We start from the raw sequence: 24,061 nt of genomic DNA on the forward strand, positions 1-24,061 counted from the left end.
GGGTCACCGTGGGGTCCCTGTGGGGTCACTTGGGTACCTCCGGGGTCCCTCTGGGCTCAGGCCAGTGTTGGGGTCACTGTGGGGTCCCTCAGGGGTCCCTGTGGGGTCACTCTGGTGTCACTATGGGCTCACCACGGGGTCCCTCAGGGGTCACTGTGGGGTCCCTCAGGGGGCTCAGGCCACTCTTGGGGTCACTGTGGGCTCCCTCAGTGGTCACTCTTTGGGTCACTGTGGGTCCCTCAGGGGCACTGGGGGGGTCACTCTGGGATCACTGTGGGGTCACCATGGGGTCCCTCAGGGGCTCAGGCCACTTTTGGGGTCCCTCGGGGGTCCCTGTGGCGTCACTTTGGGGTCCCTCAGGGGTCAGTGTGGGGACACTGTGAGGTCCCTTTGGGGTCACTCTTGGGGTACGTCCGGGTCCCTCAGGGGGTTCAGGCCACTCACGGGGTCACTCTGGGGTCCCTCTCGGGGTTCCTTAGGGGTCACTATGGGCTCCCTCAGGGGTCCCTGTGGTGTCACTCAGGGTCCCTCAGGGGTCCCTCGGGGTTCCTTGGGGGTCACTCCGGGGTCCCTGTGAGGTCACTTTTGGGGTCCCTGGGGGTCTCAGCCACTCACTGTGGGGTCCCTGTGGGGGTCATTGTGGGGTCCCTCAGGGGTCACTTTGGGGTCTCTTTTGGGGTCCCTCTCAGGGTCACTGTGGGGTTTCTCGGAGAACACTCAGGGGTCACTGTGGGGTCCCTCAGGGGGCTCAGGCCACTCTTGGGGTCACTGTGGGCTCCCTCAGTGGTCACTCTTTGGGTCACTCTGGGTCCCTCAGGGGCACTGGGGGGGTCACTCTGGGGTCACTGTGGGGTGACTCAGGGGTCACTTTGGGGTCCCTCAGGGGTCACTCTCGGGGTCCCTCAGAGGTCTCTGGGGGGTCACCATGGGGTCCCTGTGGGGGTCATTGCTGGGTCCCTGTGGGGTCCCTCAGGGGTCCCTGTGGGGCCACTCTGGGGGTCCCTGTGGGGTCCCTCGGGTCACTTTGGGGGTCCCTGTGGGGTCACTTTTGGGGTCCCTGGGGGTCTCAGCCACTCTTGGGGTCACTGTGGGCTCCCTCAGGGGTCCCTGTGGGGTCACTCAGGGTCCCTCAGGAGTCCCTCTCGGGGTCCCTGTGGGGGTCATTGTGGGGTCCCTCAGGGGTCACTTTTGGGGTCACTTTTGGGGTGTCAGCCACTCGCGCGCGGCTCAGTAGAAACCATTGAGTTTATTTGCAGTCACAATGCTTACACTGTTTGCAGCAAACACCCCGACATCAACCAGCATCTGCTCACGCGGGAAAGGACCCAACACACACCAGGGGGGCAGGGAACCAACGAAAACCCAACCAAATAAAATTAAAATTTAAAAAAAAAAAACCAAAACAAAACAAAAAAAACAAACAAACAAAAAAAGAGGACAAAAAAAAATTATAATAGAGTGTCTGGGAAGAGAAACTGAAGCCCCAAAAGGCCCCGAGTGTTTTTGGGAGAGCTGAGCAAGAGGATGCACACGACTAGCAGCAACAATAGTGGGGGACACGGCAAAGGGGCTCCCTCCCCTGATGCGGGTTTGGGATCCATCCCCATCCCAAACACCCTCGGGGGGCTCTGCAGGAGAAGGGGCCTCGCTGCTGCCGGGGGGGATTCGGGGTTACCCCCATTGGGAACCCCCGTGCCGCCGCCAGCCCCGCTCCAGCCCGGAAAAACGGGAAAAAAGGGATGGAAAAAGGGGAAAAAAGGGCCCTGGGAGGGGCTACTGCTACAGAGGGGACAGGAGGGACACCCACGAGCAAGCACGAACGGAGGGGTCACGTCATGGCTTCGAGTTCCCAAGAACGAGGGCGAGACGGGACCGGGAAATTTGTGATTTTTTCAGGGGGGCTTAATAAGAAAAAATATACATTTGGAATTTTACAATGCCTTTTTTTTTTTTTTTGTGGTGGTTTTTTTTTTATTATTATTATTATTATTATTATTATTTTTAATCTTTTTTTTTTTTGTTGGTTTTTTTTTTATTTATTATTTTTTTGTGTTGTTTGAGTTTTTGCTTCTCTCTCTACAGCTCGTCTCACTAAATAGATCTCTGCACTTTCACACAGCCACCCCCTCGCCCAGTAAAGCTTCAGGCCACGCTTTCCTCACTCGCATTCACAACCCTCACACCAGCACTGGGTGCACTGTAAAAATTTCAATCACACTTTGTTTTTTGTGTTTTTTTTTTTTTTTATCATTTTGTCATTTTTTTTTATCATTTTGTCATTTTTTTTTATCATCGTTTTGTTTTTTTTTTTTTTTTTGTGTGTTTTTTTTTTGTTTTGTGATTTTTTTTTTGCACTTTTTTTTTGTCGCGTTTTTTTTTTTTTTTTTAATTATCTCGTTTTTCTGAAACTCAATATAAACCTCGCTCCAAAACGTTATGAAAAAATGTACATGTTTTTTTTTGTTTTTTTTTTTTTTTTTTTCGTTTTGTTTTGTTTTTTTTTTTTTTTTTTTTTTTTGTTGTTGTTGTTTTTATACAAGGCAGGCTTTTCGCAGCGGAGCGCCGCCGGTTCCACATTCCGGCCAGGGAAGGAAAAAGAGAGACACAGACACCTTGGAATTCCTGCACCTGGATTCTGCCCTTCCCATGGGAAAACACCTGCCCAGGTGAGCTCCACCTGCTGCTCCCTCCTCCCTGGGCTGGGGGAGGCCCCGGGGCGGCCCCGGGCCGGGCTGGGCTCTGCGGCTGTCAGCTCATCATGTCGTTGCTGTTGACGCCGTAGCTCGAGTTCTTCATGGAGTCGTTGACCTCCCTCCGGAACGCCGACAGGTTCTGGGTGAACCTGGGGGACAGGGGAGAGAAGGTTCCAGCATGCCGGAATTCCAGGATTCCAACATTCCATGATCCCAGCATTCCATCGTTCCAGGATTCCACCATTCCATCACATTCCATTGCTCCGTGATTCCAGCGTTCCACCATTCCGTCGCTCCACCATTTCATGATTCCAGGATTCCACCACATTCCATCATTCCAGCATTCTGTAATTCCACGATTCCAGCGTTCCACCGTTCCCTCATTCCAGCATTCCATCGCTCCACCATTTCATGATTCCAGGATTCCATCACATTCCACCATTCCGTCATTCCAGCATTCCATCACATTCCATGATCCCACCACTTCACCACTCCAGGATTCCACCACATTCCATCACTCCATCATTCCATGATTCCATGGCTCCATCATTCCATCACATTCCATCACATTTCATGATTCCAGGATTCCATCACATTCCATCATTCCAGCACTCTGTAATTCCACGATTCCAGTGTTCCACCATTCCATCATGCCACCATTCTGTCATTCCAGGATTCCATGATTCCATCACATTCCATCACTCCATCGTTCTGTCATTCCATGATTCCATCATTCCAGCATTCTATCATTCCATAATTCCATCATTCCACCATTCCATCACTCCCATCATTCCATGATTCCAGCATTCCATCATTTCACGATTCCACCATTCCAGCGTTCCATGATTCCAGCATTCCATCACATTCCATGATTCCACCACTCCACCATTCCAGGATTCCACCACATTCCATCACTCCATCATTCCATGATTCCATCGCTCCATCATTCCATCACAATCCACCACATTCCCCCATTCCAGCGTTCCATGATTCCACCATTCCATCACATTCCATCATTCCAGCATTCCATCACTCCACCATTTCATGATTCCAGGATTCTACCACATTCCATCATTCCAGCACTCTGTAATTCCACGATTCCAGCGTTCCACCATTCCATCATGCCACCATTCTGTCATTCCAGGATTCCATGATTCCAGCATTCTATCATTCCATAATTCCATCATTCCACCATTCAATCACTCCATCATTCCATGATTCCAGCATTCCATCATTTCACGATTCCACCATTCCATGCTTCCATCATTCCAGCATTCCATCACATTCCACCATTCCAGCATTCCATCACATTCCATGATTCCACCACTTCACCATTCCAGGATTCCACCACACTCCATCATTCCATGATTCCATGGCTCCATCATTCAATCACATTCCATCACATTTCATGATTCCAGGATTCCATCACATTCCATCATTCCAGCATTCTGTAATTCCACGATTCCAGTGTTCCACCATTCCATCATGCCACCATTCTGTCATTCCATGATTCCAACATTCCATCATTTCAAGATTCCACCATTCCGTGGTTCCGTAATTCCATGATTCCATCATTCCAGCATTCTATCATTCCATAATTCCATCATTCCACCATTCCATCACTCCCATCATTCCATGATTCCAGCATTCCATCATTTCACGATTCCACCATTCCAGCATTCCATCACATTCCATCACTCCACCATTCCAGCGTTCCAGGATTCCAGCATTCCATCACATTCCACCATTCCGTCATTCCAGCATTCCATCACATTCCATGATTCCACCACTCCACCATTCCAGGATTCCACCACATTCCATCACTCCACCATTCCAGCATTCCCCCATTCTGTCATTCCAGGATTCCATGATTCCATCACATTCCATCACTCCATCGTTCTATCATTCCATGATTCCATCGCTCCATCACATTCCATCACATTCCACCATTCCACCGTTCCATGATTCCAGCATTCCATCACATTCCAGCATTCTATCATTCCATAATTCCATCATTCCACCATTCCATCACTCCCATCATTCCATGATTCCAGCATTCCATCATTTCACGATTCCACCATTCCGTGGTTCCGTGATTCCAGCATTCCGTCATTCCATGATTTCACGGCTCCACCATTCCATGATTCCATCATTCCACCACTCCACCATTCCAGCATTCCACCATTCTGTCATTCCAGGATTCCATGATTCCATCACTCCATCATTCCATCACATTCCACCATTCCAGTGTTTCATGATTCCAGCATTCCATCACATTCCATCATTCCATGATTCCAGCATTCCATCATTTCGCGATTCCACCATTGCATGGCTCCATGATTCCAGCATTCTGTCATTCCATGACTTCATGGCTCCACCATTCCATGATTCCAGCATTCCATCACACTCCACCATTCCATCATTCCAGCATTCCAGCATTCTAGCATTCCATGATTCCAGCATTCCATGACATTCCATGATTCCACCACTCCATTATTCCATGATTCCACCATTCCACCATTCTACCACTCTGTCATTCCATGATTCCATGGCTCCATCATTCCATAATTCCATCACTCCATGATTCCATCATTCCATGATTCCACCATTCCATCACTCTACCACTCCACCATTCCATGATTCCATCATTCCACCACTCCATGATTCCATCATTCCACAATTCCACCATTCCCCATCCCATGAACTGTCCATCTCAGACCAGTTCCCCCCACAACTCCGAGCCCAGCGGTGTCTCCACACCAAGGATGGGGATCCACCACTTCCCATGAAGGGATTTTATCCCACTGGAACCGGGATATCGGGAAGGAATCCCTGCCTGGGATGGAATTCCCAGAGGAAAATCTGTGGTTTCTCCATCCCTGGAAGTGCCCAAAGCCAGCCTGGAGCACCCCTGGTCCCATGGGAGGTGTCCCTGCCCACGGCACTGGATGGGATTTAAGGTTCCTCCCAACCCAAACCATTCCAACCACGAACCCTTGAAGGAATCTTTCCATGGGAAGTTTCAAACAGGAATGGGATATTGGGAAGGAATTCCCTGAGGAAAATCTGTGGTTTCTCCATCCCTGGAGGTGTCCCTGGCCAGGGTGGAATCCCCCTGGGACAGTGGAAGGTGTCGTGGGAAATACCCATGGATATTTAGGATCCAACCACAAACCCATGAAGGAATCCCATGGGAAGCTTCAAACTGGAATGGGATATTGGGAAGGAATTCCTGCCTGGGATGGAATTCCCAGAAAAGCTGTGTCTGTCCTATCCCTGGAGGTGTCCCTGGCCAGGTTGGATCCCCCTGGGACAATGGAAGGTGTGGTGGGAAATACCCGTGGACATTTAAGATCCCCTCCCACCCAAACCATTCCAACCATGAAGCCATGAAGGAATCCCATGGGAAGTCTCAAACTGAAATGGGGATATTTGGATATATATAAATCCCATGGGAAGTTTCAAAGTGAAATGGGGATACTGGGAAGGAATTCCCAGAGCAGCTGTGTCTGCTCCATCCCTGGAAGTGTCCCAGGCCAGGCTGGAGCATCCTGGGATGGTGGGAAATACCCGTGGGTATTTGTGCTCCCTCCCAACCCAAACTACTGCACAATTCCAACTGTGAACTCATGAAGGAATCTTTCCATGGGAAGTTTCAAACAGGAATGGGATATTGGGAAGGAATTCCCAGAGGAAAATCTGTGGTTTCTCCATCCCTGGAGGTGTCCCTGGCCAGGGTGGAATCCCCCTGGGACAGTAGAAGGTGTGGTAAGAAATATCCATGGATATTTAGGATCCAACCACAAACCCATGAAGGAATCCCATGGGAAGCTTCAAACTGGAATGGGATATTGGGAAGGAATTCCTGCCTGGGATGGAATTCCCAGAGGAAAATCTGTGGCTGCTCCTGGATCCCTGGAAGTGTCCCTGGCCAGGTTGGATCAACCTGGGACACCAGAAGGTGTGGTGGGAAATATCCACCCCGTTTAAGATCCCCTCCCACCCAAACTATTCCAACCATGAAGCCATGAAGGAATCCAAAGGAAGTTTCAAACTGAAATGGAGATATTGGGAAGGAATTCCTGGCTGGGATGGAATTCCCAGAGGAGCTGTGGCTGCTCTATCCCTCGAAGTGTCCCTGGCCAGGTTGGATCAACCTGGGACAGTAGCAAATACCCGTGGATACTTAGGATCCCTCCAACCACGAACTATTCCATGATTCCAACCATGAAGCCATGAAGGAATCTTTCCATGGGAAGTTTTGAACTGGAATGGGATATTGGGAAGGAATTCCCAGAGGAAAATCTGTGGTTTCTCCATCCCTGGAAGTGTCTCAGGCCAGTTTGGATCAACCTGGGACAATGGAAGGTGTGGGAAATACCCGTGGACATTTAAGATCCCCTCCCACCCAAACCATTCAAACCATGAAGGAATCTTTCCATGGAAAGTTTTAAACTGAAATGGGGATATTGGGAAGGAATTCCTGGCTGGGATGGAATTCCCATAGCAAGTTTCAAAGTGAAATGGGGATATAATGGGGAATGAATTCCTGGCTGGGAGGGTGGGGATGGAATTCCCAGAGGAGCTGTGGCTGCCCCATCCCTGGAGGTGTCCCAGGCCAGGTTGGATCCCCTGGGCCAGTGGGAAATACCCGTGGATATCCAGGCTCCCTCCCAGCCCAAGCCCTGCCCCGTCCTATCCCATGGAACGCTGTTCCCATTCCCGTTCCCGTTTCCATTCCCGTTCCCATTCCCATTCTCATTCCCATTCCCGTTCCTGTTCCCATTCCCATTCCCATTCCTGTTCCCATTCCCATTCCCATTCCCGTTCCCATTCCCATTTCCGTTCCCATTCCCATTCCCGTTCCTGTTCCCATTCCCGTTCCCATTCCCATTCCTGTTCCCATTCCCATTCCCGTTCCCATTCCCATTCCCGTTCCCGTTCCCATTCCCATTCCCATTCCTGTTCCCAATCCCATTCCCGTTCCCGTTCCCGCTCCCGTTCCCACCTGTCGCGGTTCTTGGTGAGCAGGTTGCGCTCGATGCCCTCCATGAGGTTCTCGAAGCACAGGTGCATGGCCTGCTGCTTCTCCGGGGGCTGGCTGTTCACGATGCTGTTCCGCAGGTCCGAGAAGTACTGGGGAGGCGGGACAGCGAGGGGTTAACTCCCATGGGATCGGGATTTGGGACTGGGAACAGCCCCTCGGGGTGCTGGGGATCAGGAGGGAGCATCCCAAAGTACGAGGGGTGGAGGTGGAATGATCAGCTCCAAGGAACTTTCCTGGCCATGGGACCATCCCAAGGATCATCCTGGCCATGGGATAATCCCAAAGACCAACCTGGCCACAGGATCATCCTGGCCATGGGATCATTCCAAGGACCACCCTGGCCATGGGATGATCCCAAGGAGCTCTCCTGGCCACGGGATCATTCCTGGGAGCCTTCCTGGTCATGGGATGATCCCAAGGAGCTCTCCTGGCCATGGGATCAATCCAAGGACCATCCTGGCCATGGAATCATCTCAAGGATCATCCTGGCCATGGAATCAATCTAAGGATCATCCTGGCCATGGGATGATCCCAAGGAGCTTTCCTGGCCATGGGATCATTCCAAGGACCATCCTGGCCATGGGATCATCCTGACCACGGGATCACTCCAAGGACCATCCTGGCCATGGGATCACTCCAAGGATCATCCTGTCCATGGGATCATTCCAAGGATCATCCAGGCCATGGAATCATCCCAAGGACCATCCTGGCCACGGGATCATCCCAAGGACCCTCCTGGCCATGGAATCATCCCAAGGATCATCCTGGCCATGGGATCATTCCAAGGCTTTTCTGGGAACGTTCTCCTCCCTCCAGCAGGGATGGATCCCTCACCTTCTCGTTGAGCAGGATGAGGCCGAGCAGGGGCCGGGACATGGACCACTGGTTCCGGCAGTCCTCGAAGATGATGATGTTCAGCACCGTCGAGAGCATCTGGCACGGGGAGCCAAGGGTTAAAGGCAGCTCCTGCATCCCACCCATGGATCCTATCCCAATCCCACGGATCCCATGGATCCCATCCCATCCCAATCCTGTGGATCCCATGGATCTCATGGATCCCAAATCCCATCCCAATCCTGTGGATCCCATCCCATGGATCTCATGGATCCCAAATCCCATCCCACCCCATGGATCCCATGGATCAATCTCATGGATCCCATCCCAATCCTGTGGATCCCATGGATCCCATCCCAATACCATGGATCCCATGTATCTCATGGATCCCATTCCACTCCCATGGATCTCAGAGATCCCATCCCATGGATCCCAATGCCATGGATCCCATCCCATGGATCTCATGGATCCCAAATCCCATCCCAATCCTGTGGATCCCATGGATCCCATGGACCCCATCCCATGGATCCCAATGCCATGGATCCCATTCCATCCCAGTATCATGGATCTCATGGATCCCGAGTCCCATCCCATCGCAATACCATGGACCCCACAGATCTCATGGATCCCATCCCACCCCATGGATCTCATGGATCCCAAATCCCATCCCAATCCTGCAGATCCCATGGATCCCATCCCAATCCTGTGGATCCCATGGAGTTCATGGATCTCATCCCATCCCATGGATCCCAATGCCATGGATCCCATCCTATCCTAATCCCATGGATCCCATAGATCTCACCCCATCCCAATGCCATGGATCCCATCCCATGGATCTCATGGATCCCAAATTCCAGCCCATCCCATGGATCTCATGGATCCCATCCCATGGATCCCATTCCACTCCCATGGATCCCATGGATCCCATCCCAATGCCATGGATCCCATTCCATGGATCCCATTCCATCCCATCCCATGGATCCCAATCCCACCCCAAATCCCACCCAGCTCTCTCCTCGCTCTGGGAGGTGTATTTTTTACCCCCCCAGGTGTATTTTTTACCCCCCCCAGGTGTATTTTTTACCCCCCCAGGTGTATTTTTTACCCCCCCCAGGTGTAATTTTTGCCCCCCCAGGTGTATTTTTTACCCTCCCCAGGTGCATTTTGAAGCCCCCAGGTATATTTTTTACCCCCCCCCAGGTGGATTTTGGAGCCCCCCAGGTGTATTTTTTTACCCCCCCAGGTGTATTTTGGCCCCCCCAGGTACATTTTGGAGCCTGAGGTATATTTTGAAGCCCCCAGGTGCATTTTGAAGCCCCCCAGGTGTATTTTTTAACCCCCCAGGTGTATTTTTTACCCCCCCCAGGTGTATTTTTTAACCCCCGGGTGTATTTTTTACCCCCCCAGGTGTGCTGGGGCTGACCTGCTGGATCATCTCGGGGTGCTGCTGCATGATGTGCAGGAAGCGATCGCTCTCCTGCGCCAGCGGCGTCGATCTCTTCTTGGTGCTGCGCGAGAGCTGCTTGAACAGGTAGGTGACAATGTGGTCCAGGCAGGAGCAGCAGCCCGTGCACACCATGGTGTCTGAGGGGACAGGGGGGAAAAATGAGAGTTTTTAGGGGAAAAAATGGGGGTTTGGGGGAAAAAAAATGGGGGTTTTGGGGGGAATATGGGGAAAAATCGGGGAAAAAATGGGGAAAAAATGGGGGTTTGGGAAGGGAAAATGGGGGAGCAGGAGTAGCAGCCCGTGCACACCATGGTGTCTGAGGGGACAGGGGGAATAAATGAGAAGTTTTGGGGAAAATAATGGGGGTTTGGGGGAAAATAATGGGGGTTTGGGGAAAAAAAATGGGGGATTTGGGGGGAATAGGGGGAAAAATTGGGGAAAAAATGGGGAAAAAATGGGGGTTTGGGAAGGGAAAATGGGGGAAACAATGGGGGAAAAATGGAGGGGAAAATGGGGAAAAATGGGGATAAACAGGGAAAAAATGGGGGTTTAGGGGGAAAAATTAGGGTTTTAGGGGGAAAACCGACAAGTTTGGTAGAGGAAAAAAGGGAGTTTGGGGAAAAAAGAAAGGGGGGTTGGGAAAGGAAAATGGGGGAAAAAGAGGAGGGAAATGGGGGAAAAATAGGGGAAAAAATGAGGGTGGTTTGGGGGAAAAACCAGGGGTTTGGGAAGGGAAAATGAGGGAAAATGGGGAAAAATGGGGAAGGAAAGGGGTAAAAATGGGGATTTGAATGGGAAAAAAAAGAGGGTTTGGAGAGGAAAAAACACAAGTTTGGGGAAAAATGGGGGTTTGGGAAGGGAAAATGGGGGAAAATGGGGAAAAATGGGGGAAAAATGGGGAAACATGAGGGGAAAATGGGGGGAAGAATGGGGGAAAAATGGGAATTTGTATGGAAAAAATGAGGGTTTGGAGGGAAAAACAATGGAGGTTTGGGAAGGGAAAATGGGGGAAAAATGGCAGTTTGGGAGGGAAAATGGAAAAATGTGGAAATAGGGGGTTTTGGAGGAAAATAAAGTGGAAGCATCCAAGGCCAGGTTGGGATAATCTGGGACTGTGGGAGGTGTCCATGGGATTGGGACTGAAATCTTTTCCAACCCAAACCATCCCAAAATACCAACAATTCCCAGAACCCTTAATTTGTGGTGAGATCAGTGAAGGAACCACTGCTCCAAACTCCCCAAATCCCAGCTTCAAATTCCAAACCCTCACATGGAAATCCCCACATGGAAAATTCAAATCCCCGCATGGAAAATTCAAATCCCCACATGGAAAATTCAAATCCCCACACGGAAAATTCAAATCCCCACGCGGAAAATTCAAATCCCCACACGGAAAATTCAAATCTCCACGCGGAAAATTCAAATCTCCACACGGAAAATTCAAACCCCCACATGGAAAATTCAAATCCCCACATGGAAAATTCAAATCTCCACACGGAAAATTCAAATCCCCATGTGGAAAATTCAAATCCCCACATGGAAAATTCAAATTCCCACACGGAAAATTCAAATCCCCACACGTAAAATTCAAACCCCCACGTGGAAAATTCAAATCCCCACACGGAAAATTCAAACCCCTACGCGGAAAATTCAAATCCCCACACGGAAAATTCAAATCCCCACACGGAAAATTCAAACCCCTACGCGGAAAATTCAAATCCCCACATGGAAAATTCAAATCCCCACACGGAAAATTCAAATCCCCACACATAAAATTCAAACCCCCACGCGGAAAATTCAAATCCCCACATGGAAAATTCAAATCCCCACGCGGAAAATTCAAATCCCCACACAGAAAATTCAAATCTCCACGCGGAAAATTCAAATCCCCACATGGAAAATTCAAATCCCCACACGTAAAATTCAAACCCCCACGTGGAAAATTCAAATCCCCACATGGAAAATTCAAATCTCCACACGGAAAATTCAAATCCCCACGCGGAAAATTCAAATCCCCACACGTAAAATTCAAACCCCCACGTGGAAAATTCAAATCCCCACATGGAAAATTCAAATCCCCACATGGAAAATTCAAATCTCCACACGGAAAATTCAAATCGCCACATGGAAAATTCCAAACCCCACATGGAAAATGGGGTTTTTAACCCTGATTTATTTACAAATCCCAGAAAAATCCCACCCCAAATCCCAGGAAAGGCAGGAGGGAGCAGCAGGAGTTACCCAGCGCGGTGAGGCCCTCGGAGATGGAGGACAGGATGTACATGATGACGTGGGGCTCCAGGCTGGCGATGAAGTTCATGTGGTCCTGGGTGAGCACTTCCAGCAGGGAATAGTAGGATTGGCTGAGCTTGGGATAATCCTGAAGGAAAAGCAGGAAAAATCTGCTTGGTTTTGCTGGAAGCATCAAATTCCCAAATCCAGCCTGTCGTGAATCAGCTGGAATGTGCTGGTGATCTCCTGGGAAGAACTGAGCAAGGATTCTCCCTCCCAGAAATTTTGTATTCCAAGAGATTTCCCATTTCCTTCTCTTCCATTTCACCATTTCCCATTTTCCTTCTCTTCCTTCCCAACATTTCCCGTTTTCCTTCTCTCTCCCATTTCACCATTTCCCATTTTCCTCCTCTCCCATTCCAACATTTCCCGTTTTCCTTCTCTCTCCCATTCCAAAATTTTACTTCCCTCTCCCATTCCACCATTTCCCATTCTCCTTCTCTTCCATTCCAACATTTCCCATTTTCCTTCTCTCCCATTCTATTCCATGTTCCCAGTGCTGCTCCATCCACTAATTTTTCCCACTTTTTATTTTCCAAGGGAAAATCTGGGAATTGGGATGGAATTTCAAATCCATTCCAACCCAGACCATTCCATGATCCCATGAATTCAAACTGGATGGGGATTTCAAACCCATTCCCACCCAAAATTTGGGAATTATTCCTGTGCTTCTACTCCAACCCACAACCACAGGGACTGGAAATGGATAAGATTTAAAATCTATTGCAACCCAAAATCTGGGAATTGGGATGGGATTTCAAACCCATTCCTTCTCAGAATTTGGGAATTGGGATGGGATTTCCCACCCAAAATATGGGAACTGGGATGGGATATCAAATCCATTCCCACACAAACCATTCCATGACCCTTTAAATTCCAAACTGAATGGGATTTCAAACCCATTCCCACCCAGAATTTGGGAATTGTGATGGGATTTCAAACCCCTTTCCACCTAAAATGTGGGAATTGTGATGGGATATCAAACTCATTCCCACTCAAAATTTGGGAACTGGGATGGGATTTCCCACCTAAAATCTGGGAATTGGGATGGGATTTCCCACCCAAAATCTGGGAATTGGGATGGGATTTCAAACCCCTTCCCACCCAAAATCTGGGAATTCTTCCTGTGCTTCACCCAGAGCCTGCTGCCCATTCCCATCCCTGCCCCAAGCCCTTCATCCCTCCTTCCTCTCCTCCAGCTTCTCCTGGGATGGAATTCGAATTCCTGGGGATGGAACTGGAATTCCCAGGATGGAAATGGGATTGCCAGGATGGAACTGGAACTCCCAGGATGGAATTGCAATTCCCGGGATGGAATTGCAATTCCCAGGATGGAACTGGAATTCCCAGGGATGGAACTGGAATTCTGGGGATGGAATCAGGATTCCCAGGATGGAGTTGGGATTCCCAGGGATGGAACTGGGATTCCCAGGATGGAACTGGAATTCTGGGGACGGAACTGGGATTCCCAGGATGGAACTGGAATTCCCAGGACAGAACTGGGATTCCCAGGACGGAAATGGAACTCTGGGGACGGAACTGGAATTCCCAGGGATGAAACTGGGATTCCCAGGACGGAACTGGGATTCCCAGGATGGAATTGCGGGCAGCCTCACCAGCAGGTCGCTGTGGGGGATGGAGAGCAGCAGCTTGATGAAGGTCTGCAGCGCGTTGTCCAGCGCGTCGTCGCCGTAGAGCCGGAAGACGCCGAAGTTGACGTAGCTGCCGCTGAGCGCCGCCTTCAGCATGGAGAAGCAGATGGAGATTCCCTTCAGCTTCAGCGCGTACACCTGGTCCTTGGGCACCTCGCCCAGCGTCAGGATGCGATTCCCTGCGGGAATTCCGGCTCGGGATCACCACTCCCATCCCGCCCCCGGGGCTCCAAAGCCATTCCAACCCATTCCATCCAAACTGGATGGGATTCCAAATCCATTCCAACCCAATCCATCCCATTCCCTTCAGCTTCAGCACCTACACCTGGTCCTTGGGCACCTCGCCCAGCGTCAGGATGCGATTCCCTGCGGGAATTTCGGCTCGGGATCACTACTCCCATCCCGCCCCGGGGCTCCAAAGCCATCCCGACCCAAATCGTTCCATGATGCCACAAATTCCAAACAATTCAAATCCCTTGGAATGGATTTGAAATCCCATCCCAATTCCTCAGTTTCAGGTTGGAGTGGATTTGGAATCCCCTCCAATCCGAAACTGGGGAATTGGGATGGGATTCCAAATCCATTCCAAGCCAAAATCTGGGAACTGGGATGGGATTCCAAATCCATTCCAACCCAATCCATCCCATTCCCTTCAGCTTCAGCACCTACACCTGGTCCTTGGGCACCTCGCCCAGCGTCAGGATGCGATTCCCTGCGGGAATTCCGGCTCGGGATCACCACTCCCATCCCACCCCCGGGGCTCCAAAGCCATTCCAACCCAATTCTATCTAAACTAGACAAGATTTCAGATCCATTCCAAGCCAAAATCTGGGAACTGGGATGGGATTCCAAATCCACTCCAACCTGAAATCTGGGAATTATTTATGTGGTTCTTTTCCAACCCAAACCATTCTATCATCCAGGATGTGTCCAGGATTTATTCATGGATCAATCCAGGATGTTTTCAGGATGAATCCAGGATGTTTCCATGGATGAATCCAGGATTTTTCCATGATGAACCCAGGATGAACCTAGGATGTTTCCAGGATGAATCCCGGATTTATCCATGGATGGACTCAGTAGAATCCAAGATTTATCCATGGATAAATCCAGGATTTTTCCAGGATGAACCCATGATGAATCCATGGATGAACCCAGGATTTTTCCAGGATGAATCTATGGATGAATCCACGGTTGAATCCAGGTTTCTTCCAGTATGAACCCAGGATTTATACATGGATGAACCCAGCATGAATCCAGGATTTATTCATGGATGAATCCATGATTTTTCCAGGATGCTTTCAGGATGAATCCATGGATGAATCCATGATTTTTCCAGAACCTAGGATTTTTCCAGGACGAACCCAAGATTTTTCTGGGATGAACCCAAAATTTTTCCAGGATGAATCCATGGACTTTTCCAGGACGAACCCAGGATTTATCCATGGATGAATCCAGGATGTTTCCAGGAACGAATCCAGGATTTCTCCGGGATGTTTCCAGGATGAACCCAGTACAAATCCAGGATTTATCTGGGATTTTTCCAGGGGTGCACCCAGGCAGCTCCAGGACCCCTCACCGTAGGTCGTGATCATCTTGCTGGTCTCCCGGAAGAGCAGGATCCCGTTGGGAGAGGAGACATCGAACTGCAGCCGCTGGGACCTGCAGGAAATTAACAGGAATTCCTACCTGTTATAAATGGGAATTTGGGGGGAAAATGGGGGGGGGGAAATGGGGATTTGATGGGGGGGAAAATGGGGAAAAAATGGGGGAAAAAATGGGGATTTAGGGGAAAAAAAAGAGGGTTTTGGGGGCAACAACCACACAGGGAGGGATGAATGAACCCCTTCCAAAGCTCAGAATTCCACGAAATTTCAGGTTTTGGGGAATCTCCTACCTGTTATAAATGGGATTTGGGGGTGAAAATGGGGATTTGGGGAAAAAAATGAGGGTTTGGGGGACAACAGGGAGGGATGAAACAACGCCTCCCAAGGCTCAGAATTCCATGAAATTTCGGATTTTTGGGAATCTCCGACCTGTTATAAACTGGATTTAGAGGGGAAAATATGTTGATTCGATGGGGGGAAATGTGGAGAAACTGAGGATTTGGGGAAAAAATGGGGATTTAGGGAAAAACATGAGGTTTTTGGGGTAACAACCACAGAGGAAAAGATGACATAACCCCTCCCAAGGCTCAGAATTCCATGAAATTCCAGACTTTTGGAAATTCCTACCTGTTACAAACTGGATTTAGGAGGGAAAATGGGGGAAAAAATGGGGATTTAATGTGGGGGGAAATGGGGATAAAATGGGGATTGGGGAAAAAATGGGGATTTAGGGGAAAAAAAGAGAGTTTTGGGGGCAACAACCCCACAGGGAGGGATGAAACAACCCCTCCTAAGAATTCCAGGGAATCCCGGATTTTTGGGAATTCCTACCTGTTGTGGACCAGCTCAGCCATGAGTTTGAGCACGGGCGTGGTGCAGGCGGGGTCGTGGTACCAGAGCTCGATGGCTCTCTGCAGGATGGGCATGTACGAGGGGTAGCTGGGGGAATTAAGGAATTCCCGCTTTGCCAGGGCAGAAATCCCACGGGAACGGGGAATGGCAGGAGGGCAGCAGGGCAGGGAGAGGGTCAGGGGGACATGAGGGTGAAATTTGGGGTTTTTGGGGTTGTTGGTGGTGGTGGGGTTTTATACTGGGAAAAATCATCGGTGTGGGATCGCAGGAAATGGGATTTACAAAGAGTTCCTGGGATTCTGGGATCAGGATTTGGGATAAGAATCGGAATCAGGATTTGGGATCTCGATCGGGATTTGGGATCAGGATTCGGGATTTGGAATGGGATCAGGATGGGAATCAAGATTTGGGATGGGATCAGGATCAGAACTGGGATCAGGATTTGGGATGGGATCAGGATCAGGATTTGGGATGGGATCAGGATTGGGATTTGGGATGGGATCAGAATTTGGGATCAGGATCAGGATTTGAGATCAGGATTTGGGATCAGGATCAGAACTGGGATCAGGATTTGGGATGGGATCAGGATCAGGATTTGGGATCAGGATTTAGGATCAGGATTGGGGATGGGATCAGGATTGGGATTTGGGATGAGGATCAGAATTTGGGATCAGGATCAGGATTTGAGATAAGGATTTGGGATGGGATCAGGATTGGGATCAGGATTTGGGATCAGGATTTGGGACCAGGATTCGGGATTTGGGATGGGATCAGGATTGGGATCAGAATCGGAATCAGGATTTGGGATCTCGATCAGGATTTGGGATCAGGATTCGGGATTTGGAATGGGAACAATATTGGAATCAGGATTGGGATCGGGATTTGGGATGGGATCAGTATTTAGGATCAGAATCAGGATTTGGGATATCGATCAGGATTTGGGATTTGGATTTGGGATTTGGGATATCGATCAGGGTTTGGGATCAGGATCTTGATCAGGATTGGGATCAGGATTTGGGATTTAGGATGGGATCAGGACTGGGATCAGGATTGGGATCTTGATCAGGATATGGGATCAGGATCAGGACTGGAATCAGGATTTGGATCAGGATCAGGATTTGGGATCACAATCAGGATCAGGGTTGGGATCAGGATCAGGATTTGGAATCAGGATGTGGGATGGGGATTTGGGATCAGGATGGGAGCAGGATCAGGACTGGGATCAGGATTTGGGATCAGGATTTGGGACAGGATCAGGATTTGGGATGGGATTTGCGATCAGGATTGGGATCAGGATCAGGGTTTGGGATCAGGATTTGGGATGGGTTCAAGATGGGGATCAGGATCAAGGATCAGAACAGGAATCAGGATTTGGGATTTGCGATCAGGGTTTCAGATCAGGATTGGGATCAGGATTTGGGATCACAATCAGAATCACGATTTGGGATGGGATCAGGACTGGGATCAGGATTTGGGATCTAGATCAGGGTTTGTGATCAGGATTTGGAATCAGGATTGGGATCAGAATTTGGGATCAGGATTTAGGATCAGGATTTGGAATCAGAATTGGGATCAGGATTTGGGATCTCGATCAGGATCTCGATCAGGACTGGGATCAGGGTCAGGATTTGGGATGGGATCAGGACTGGGATCAGGATTTGGGATCTAGATCAGGGTTTGTGATCAGGATTTGGAATCAGGACCAGGATTTGGGGATCAGGATTGGAATCAGGATTCAGGATCAGGATCAGGATTTGGGATCAGAATCGGAATCAGGATTTGGGATATCGATCAGGATTTGGGATCAGGATCAGGATTTGGGATGAGGATACATCCACTCGAAGAGCATCATGAAGCTGGTCTTGGCGTTGAAGGCGAAGGCGATGCCCCGCAGGTCCCGCACCAACCCCACCAGCGTGCGCTGCGAGGGACGGAATGAAAAAATAAAATAAAATAAAATAAAATAAAATAAAATAAAATAAAATAGAAAAAATATAATAAATATAATAAAAATATAAGAAAGAATGGAATAAAATAGAACAATAAAAAAGAGTAAAATTCAGGCACCCCCAATTTCCACTAAACTGATCCCAAGGGATTCAGGAACCCCAATTCCCATTAAACTGATCCCAATTCCCATTAAACTGATCCTAAAGGACTCAGGAACCCCAATTCCCACTAAAGTGATCCCAATTCCCTCTGGACTGATCCCAATGGATTCAGGCACCCCCATTTCCCATCAAACTGATCCCAATTCCCATCAAACTGATCCCAAGGGATTCAGGATCCCAATTCCCATTAAACTGAGCCCAATTCCCTCTGGACCAATCCCAAGGGATTCAGGACCCCAATTCCCATTAAACTGACCCCAATTCCCACTAAACTGATCCCAAGAGATTCAGGAACCCCCAATTCCCTCTGGACCAATCCCAAGGGATTAAGGAATCCCCAATTCCCATCAAACTGATCCTAAAGGACTCAGGCACCCCCAATTCCCACTAAACTGATCCCAAGGGACTCAGGAACCCCTAATTCCCATCAAACTGACCCCAATTCCCTCTGGACTGATCCCAAAGGATTCAGGAACCTCAATTCCCATCAAACTGAGCCCAATTCCCATTAAACTGATCCCAAGGGATTCAGGAACCCAAATTCCCTCTGGACCAATCCCAAGGGATTCCAGCATCCCAATTCCCTCCTGGCCAGCTCCCACCATTCCAGCTTTGCTCCCAGAGCTGGGCACAGCTCCCTGCTCCCCCTGCCTGCCCCAAAACCCCAAATCCCACGGAAAAGATCCCAGAAAAAGCAGGAAAATGGGAATTGGGCCTGGCTGACCTTGGCCTCCTGCTCGTTGAAGGAGTTGGTGCTGAACATCTGAGCCACGGTCTCGAAGGCAGCGGTGAGGGGCAGCATGAACTGCTCGTACTGATCCTCGTCCTCCCCTGGAAAACAGGGAAAAATCATGGAAAAAACATGGGAAAAACATGGGAAAATCCCTCATGAACTGCTCAGACTGATCCTCATCCTCCCCTGGAAAACAGGGAAAAACATGGAAAAAACATGGGAAAAACATGGGAAAAACATGGGAAAATCCCTCATGAACTGCTCGTACTGATCCTCGTCCTCCCCTGGAAAACATGGAAAAACATGGAAAAAACATGGGAAAAACATGGGAAAAACATGGGAAAATCCCTCATGAACTGCTCGTACTGATCCTCGTCCTCCCCTGGAAAACAGGGAAAAATCATGGAAAAAACATGGGAAAATCACTCATGAACTGCTCGTACTGATCCTCGTCCTCCCCTGGAAAACATGGAAAAAACATGGGAAAAACATGGGAAAAACATGGGAAAAACATGGGAAAATCCCTCATGAACTGCTCAGACTGATCCTCATCCTCCCCTGGAAAACAGGGAAAATCATGGAAAAAACATGGGAAAAACATGGGAAAATCCCTCATGAACTGCTCAGACTGATCCTCATCCTCCCCTGGAAAACAAGGAAAAATCCATGGGAAATCCATGGGAAAATCTATGGAAAAAATTGCCCATGAACTGCTCGTACTGATCCTCATCCTCCCCTGGAAAACATGGAAAACATGGAAAAAAATCCATGGAAAAATCACTCATGAACTGCTCATACTGATCCTCATCCTCCCCTGGAAAACAAACATGGAAAATCCATGGAAAAATCTCCCATGAACTGCTCGTACTGATCCTCATCTTCTCCTGGAAAACAGGGAAAAATCCATGGAAAAATCCATGGAAATCCATGGGAAAACATGGAAAAACCTGTGGAAAAATCCATGGAAAACCATGGCAAAAACATGGGAAATCCCCCATGAACTGCTTGTATTGATCCTCATCCTCCCCTGGAACACAGGGAAAAACATGGAAAAATCCATGTGAAAATCATGGGAAAATATGAAAAATCCATGGGAAAACATGGAAAAATCCATGGGAAATCATGGAAAAAACATGGAAAAATCCATGAAAAAATTCCCCATGAACTGCTCATACTGATCCTTGTCCTCCCCTGCAAAAACATGGGAAATCCAGGGAAAATTTATCCCCAAATCTTGTTGGGATGGGAAATTGACCCCAAATCTTATTGGGATTTCAACCCCCAGTTTTGGGGATTTTTCAATCCCCAGTTTTGGGATGGGAAAAATTTTTTCCCAACTTTTGGTTGGATGGAAAAATTTCACCCCCATTTTCACGGGATAATTCCCCTCACCAACCCCAACTCCCGATTTTCCATTCCCCCACCCCAACCCCCTTCAACCTGGCGAATCTCCACCTCCCTAAATCCCACAATCCGCTTCCCAAAAGCCGGAATTCCGCGGGAATTTCCCAGGAAAAAATTACCTAAATCCACCATGAGGAGCCGCCCCAGGGCCGTGTAGAACGTGGTGCGGCAGCGCATGTCCGTCAGGTTGGACTGGTTGTTGATGCCCAGGAAGGAAAAGTGCTCGCTCTGGAAAAAGGAAAAATTGGGATGAGGTGAGGAGGGAAAAAAATTCCCACATGGAAAAGGGGATTTTTCCAGAGAAAAAGCGGGAAAATCTGGTGGGAAATGAAGAAATCTCTTTTTTCCAAGCTTGGGTTGGACTGGTTGTTGATGCTCAGGAAGGAAAAGTGCTCGCTCTGGAAAAAGGAAAAATTGGGATGAGACGAGGAGGGAAGAGCCCCAGGAATAAATTCCCACACGGAAAAGGGGATTTTTCCTACTATTTTTCCAGAGAAGAAGCGGGAAAATCTGATGGGAAATGGAGAAATCTGGTTTTTCCAAGCTTGGCTTGGACTGGTGATGCCCAGCAAGGAAAAGTGCTCACTTTGGAAAACGAAAAAATTGGGATGAGGCGAGGAGGGAAGAGCTCCAGGAAAAAATTCCCACATGGAAAAGGTGATTTTTTCCCAGAGAAAAAGCGGGAAAAATCTGGTGGGAAATGGAGAAATTTGGTTTTTCCAAGCTTGGGTTGGACTGGTTGTTGATGCCCAGGAAGGAAAAGTGCTCACTCTGGAAAAGGAAAAATTGGGATGGGGTGAGGAGGGAAAAAAATTCCCACATGGAAAAGGGGATTTTTCCAGAGAAAAAGCGGGAAAAATCTCCAGAAATCTTGTTTTTCCAAGCTTGAGACGGATCCCGAGCATCCAGAATCCCAAATATTCATTGGGTTTGGTGGAATGATGGAATTCTGGAGCCTGCAGCATTCCCAGAGCCAGTTTTCTGGGAATCCCAATCCCAATTTTCTCTCTCCCCCCTGGAATTCCCAGGGCCTGGGTTACTCAGGGAGTTGGGAAATTTATGGTTTTTTTCCAAGGACAACCCAAATTTTGCAAATCTCAGCTTGGGGAGAGCCTCGGTGAAAAACTCAGGAACTTCTGGAATTCTTGGGAAAACACTTCCAAGGACAGGGGAATTGCAGGGGAATTGCAGGAATTCTGGCTCTGCCTCTGAGATGGGAATCCTTCAGGTTGATTCCTGGTTGTTTTCCATGGAAAAATGTAATTCCAGGCTGGGAATTGGGGCTGAAATCCCTTGGAATGCCTGGAGAACATCCCTGGGAATGCTTGGAAAACATCCTGGAAACTCCAGGAATTCCTGGGAAACATCCTGGAAATTATCCCTGAACTCCAGGAATGCCAAGAAAACATTCCAGGAATTGCCTGGAAAACCTCCCTTAATTCCAGAAATTCCTGGAAAACATCCTGGGAACTCCTGGAAATGCCTGGGAATCATCCCTGAACTCCAGGAATTCCTGGAAAACATTCCAGGAAATGTCTGGAAAACTTTGCTGGAATTGCCTGGAAAATCTCCCTTAATTCCAGGAATTCCTGGAAAACATTATGGGAACTCCAGGAATTCTTGGAAATGCCTGGAAATTATCCCTGAACTCCAGGAATTCCTCAAAATCATCCCTGAACTCCAGGAATGCCTGGAAAACATTGTTGGAATTGCCTGGAAAACCTCCCTTAATTCCAGGAATTCCTGGAAAACATCCTGGAAATTATCCCTGAACTCCAGGAATGCAGGGAAAACATCCCTGGAATTGCCTGGGAATCATCCCTGAACTCCAGGAATGCCTGGAAAACTTTGCTGGAATTGCCTGGAAAACATTCCTGGAATTGCCTGGAAAACCTTCCTTAATTCCAGGAATGCCTGGAAAACATCCTGGAAATAATTCCTGAACTCCAAGAATGCAGGGAAATCATCCTGGGAACTCCAGGAATGCCTGGAAATCATCAATGAACTGCAGGAATTCCTGGGAAACCTCCTGGAAATCATCAATGAACTGCAGGAATTCCTGGAAAACCTCCTGGAAATCATCAATGAACTGCAGGAATTCCTGGGAAACCTCCTGGAAATCATCCCTGAACTGCAGGAATTCCTGGAAAACCTCCTGGAAATCATCCCTGAACTGCAGGAATTCCTGGGAAACCTCCTGGAAATCATCAATGAACTGCAGGAATTCCGGGAAAACCTCCTGGAAATCATCAATGAACTGCAGGAATTCCTGGGAAACCTCCTGGAAATCATCCCTGAACTGCAGGAATTCCTGGGAAACCTCCTGGAAATCATCAATGAACTGCAGGAATTCCTGGGAAACCTCCTGGAAATCATCCCTGAACTGCAGGAATTCCTGGGAAACCTCCTGGAAATCATCAAGGAACTGCAGGAATTCCTGGGAAACCTCCTGGAAATCATCAACGAACTGCAGGAATTCCTGGAAAATCTCCCTGAACTCCAGGATTGCAAAGCCTCTGGAATTGCTGCTGGGATTGGGAACGGCATGGAACGGAACCCTGGAATGCTTTAGGTTGGAAGGGACCTCAAATCTCATATTCCCACTAACCCAGGCTGGGAATTTTCCAGGAATGAGCTTGGAATTCACGGAGAGCAAAAATCTTTGGGAATGGGGAAGCGTCACCAAACGCCACCCCCTAAAAACCAAAATATTCCACCAAAAAAACCCCAATTTTCCAGAGGTTCCTCCAGCACCACAGAAACCCAGGAGGGAGATGGAATTCCAGAGGGGATCTGGGATGGAATTTTGCTGGGAATTTTGCTGGGAATTTTGCGGGAGCTCACCGTGTGATTGTTGAGCATGAACTGCACGGCGCTGAGCTTCACCAGCTTCCGCACGCTGCTGTACGTGCAGGGCGTCAAGGAAGAGACACAAAATCCTGGAATTGCTGGAATTCCCAGAAAAATCCATGGGATTTTTCCAGGGAAAGGCTGGAAAAATTGGATTGGGGCAGGTTCATTCAGGAAATTGGGAAATTTATGTTTTTTTCTAAGGATAATCCAAATTTTGTAAATCTCGGCTTGGGGAGACGTCCTGGGGAAAAACTCGGGGTCTGGAAGTTGTGGAATTCCTGGGAATTCTGGAATTCATGGAAAACACTTCCAGGGCCAGGCTGGAAAAATGGGATTGGGTCTGGATTATTCAGGAAATTGGGAATTTCATGTTTGTTCCAAGGATAACCCAAATTGTGCAAATCTGGGCTTGGGGAGAGCCTTGGTGATCTCTGGGGAAAAACTCGGGGTCTGGAAGTTGTGGAATTCCTGGAAATTCTGGAATTCATGGAAAACACTTCCAGGGAAAGGCTGGAAAAATGGGATTGGGCTTGGAT

General features: G+C 48.7%; 1 protein-coding gene across 1 annotated transcript in view; it reads right to left on the reverse strand.

The window, feature by feature from the left end:
• Positions 1–2,525: 2,525 nt before the first annotated feature.
• Positions 2,526–24,061, reverse strand: part of XPO7 (exportin 7) — a 62,707-nt gene continuing 41,171 nt past the window's right edge. The window contains 12 exon segments of the mRNA XM_054294653.1: positions 2,526–2,842; positions 7,702–7,829; positions 8,575–8,673; positions 9,998–10,158; positions 12,263–12,401; positions 13,930–14,144; positions 15,545–15,627; positions 16,404–16,511; positions 18,257–18,345; positions 19,260–19,366; positions 20,792–20,900; positions 23,517–23,580. Coding sequence (XP_054150628.1) covers positions 2,749–2,842; positions 7,702–7,829; positions 8,575–8,673; positions 9,998–10,158; positions 12,263–12,401; positions 13,930–14,144; positions 15,545–15,627; positions 16,404–16,511; positions 18,257–18,345; positions 19,260–19,366; positions 20,792–20,900; positions 23,517–23,580 — 1,396 coding nt within the window. The 3' untranslated portion in view covers positions 2,526–2,748.

Source organism: Melozone crissalis, unplaced genomic scaffold (assembly GCF_028551555.1).
Source record: "Melozone crissalis strain CALT ecotype California unplaced genomic scaffold, PUWL_Pcris_2 ptg000295l_1, whole genome shotgun sequence".
Classification (NCBI taxonomy): domain Eukaryota; kingdom Metazoa; phylum Chordata; class Aves; order Passeriformes; family Passerellidae; genus Melozone; species Melozone crissalis.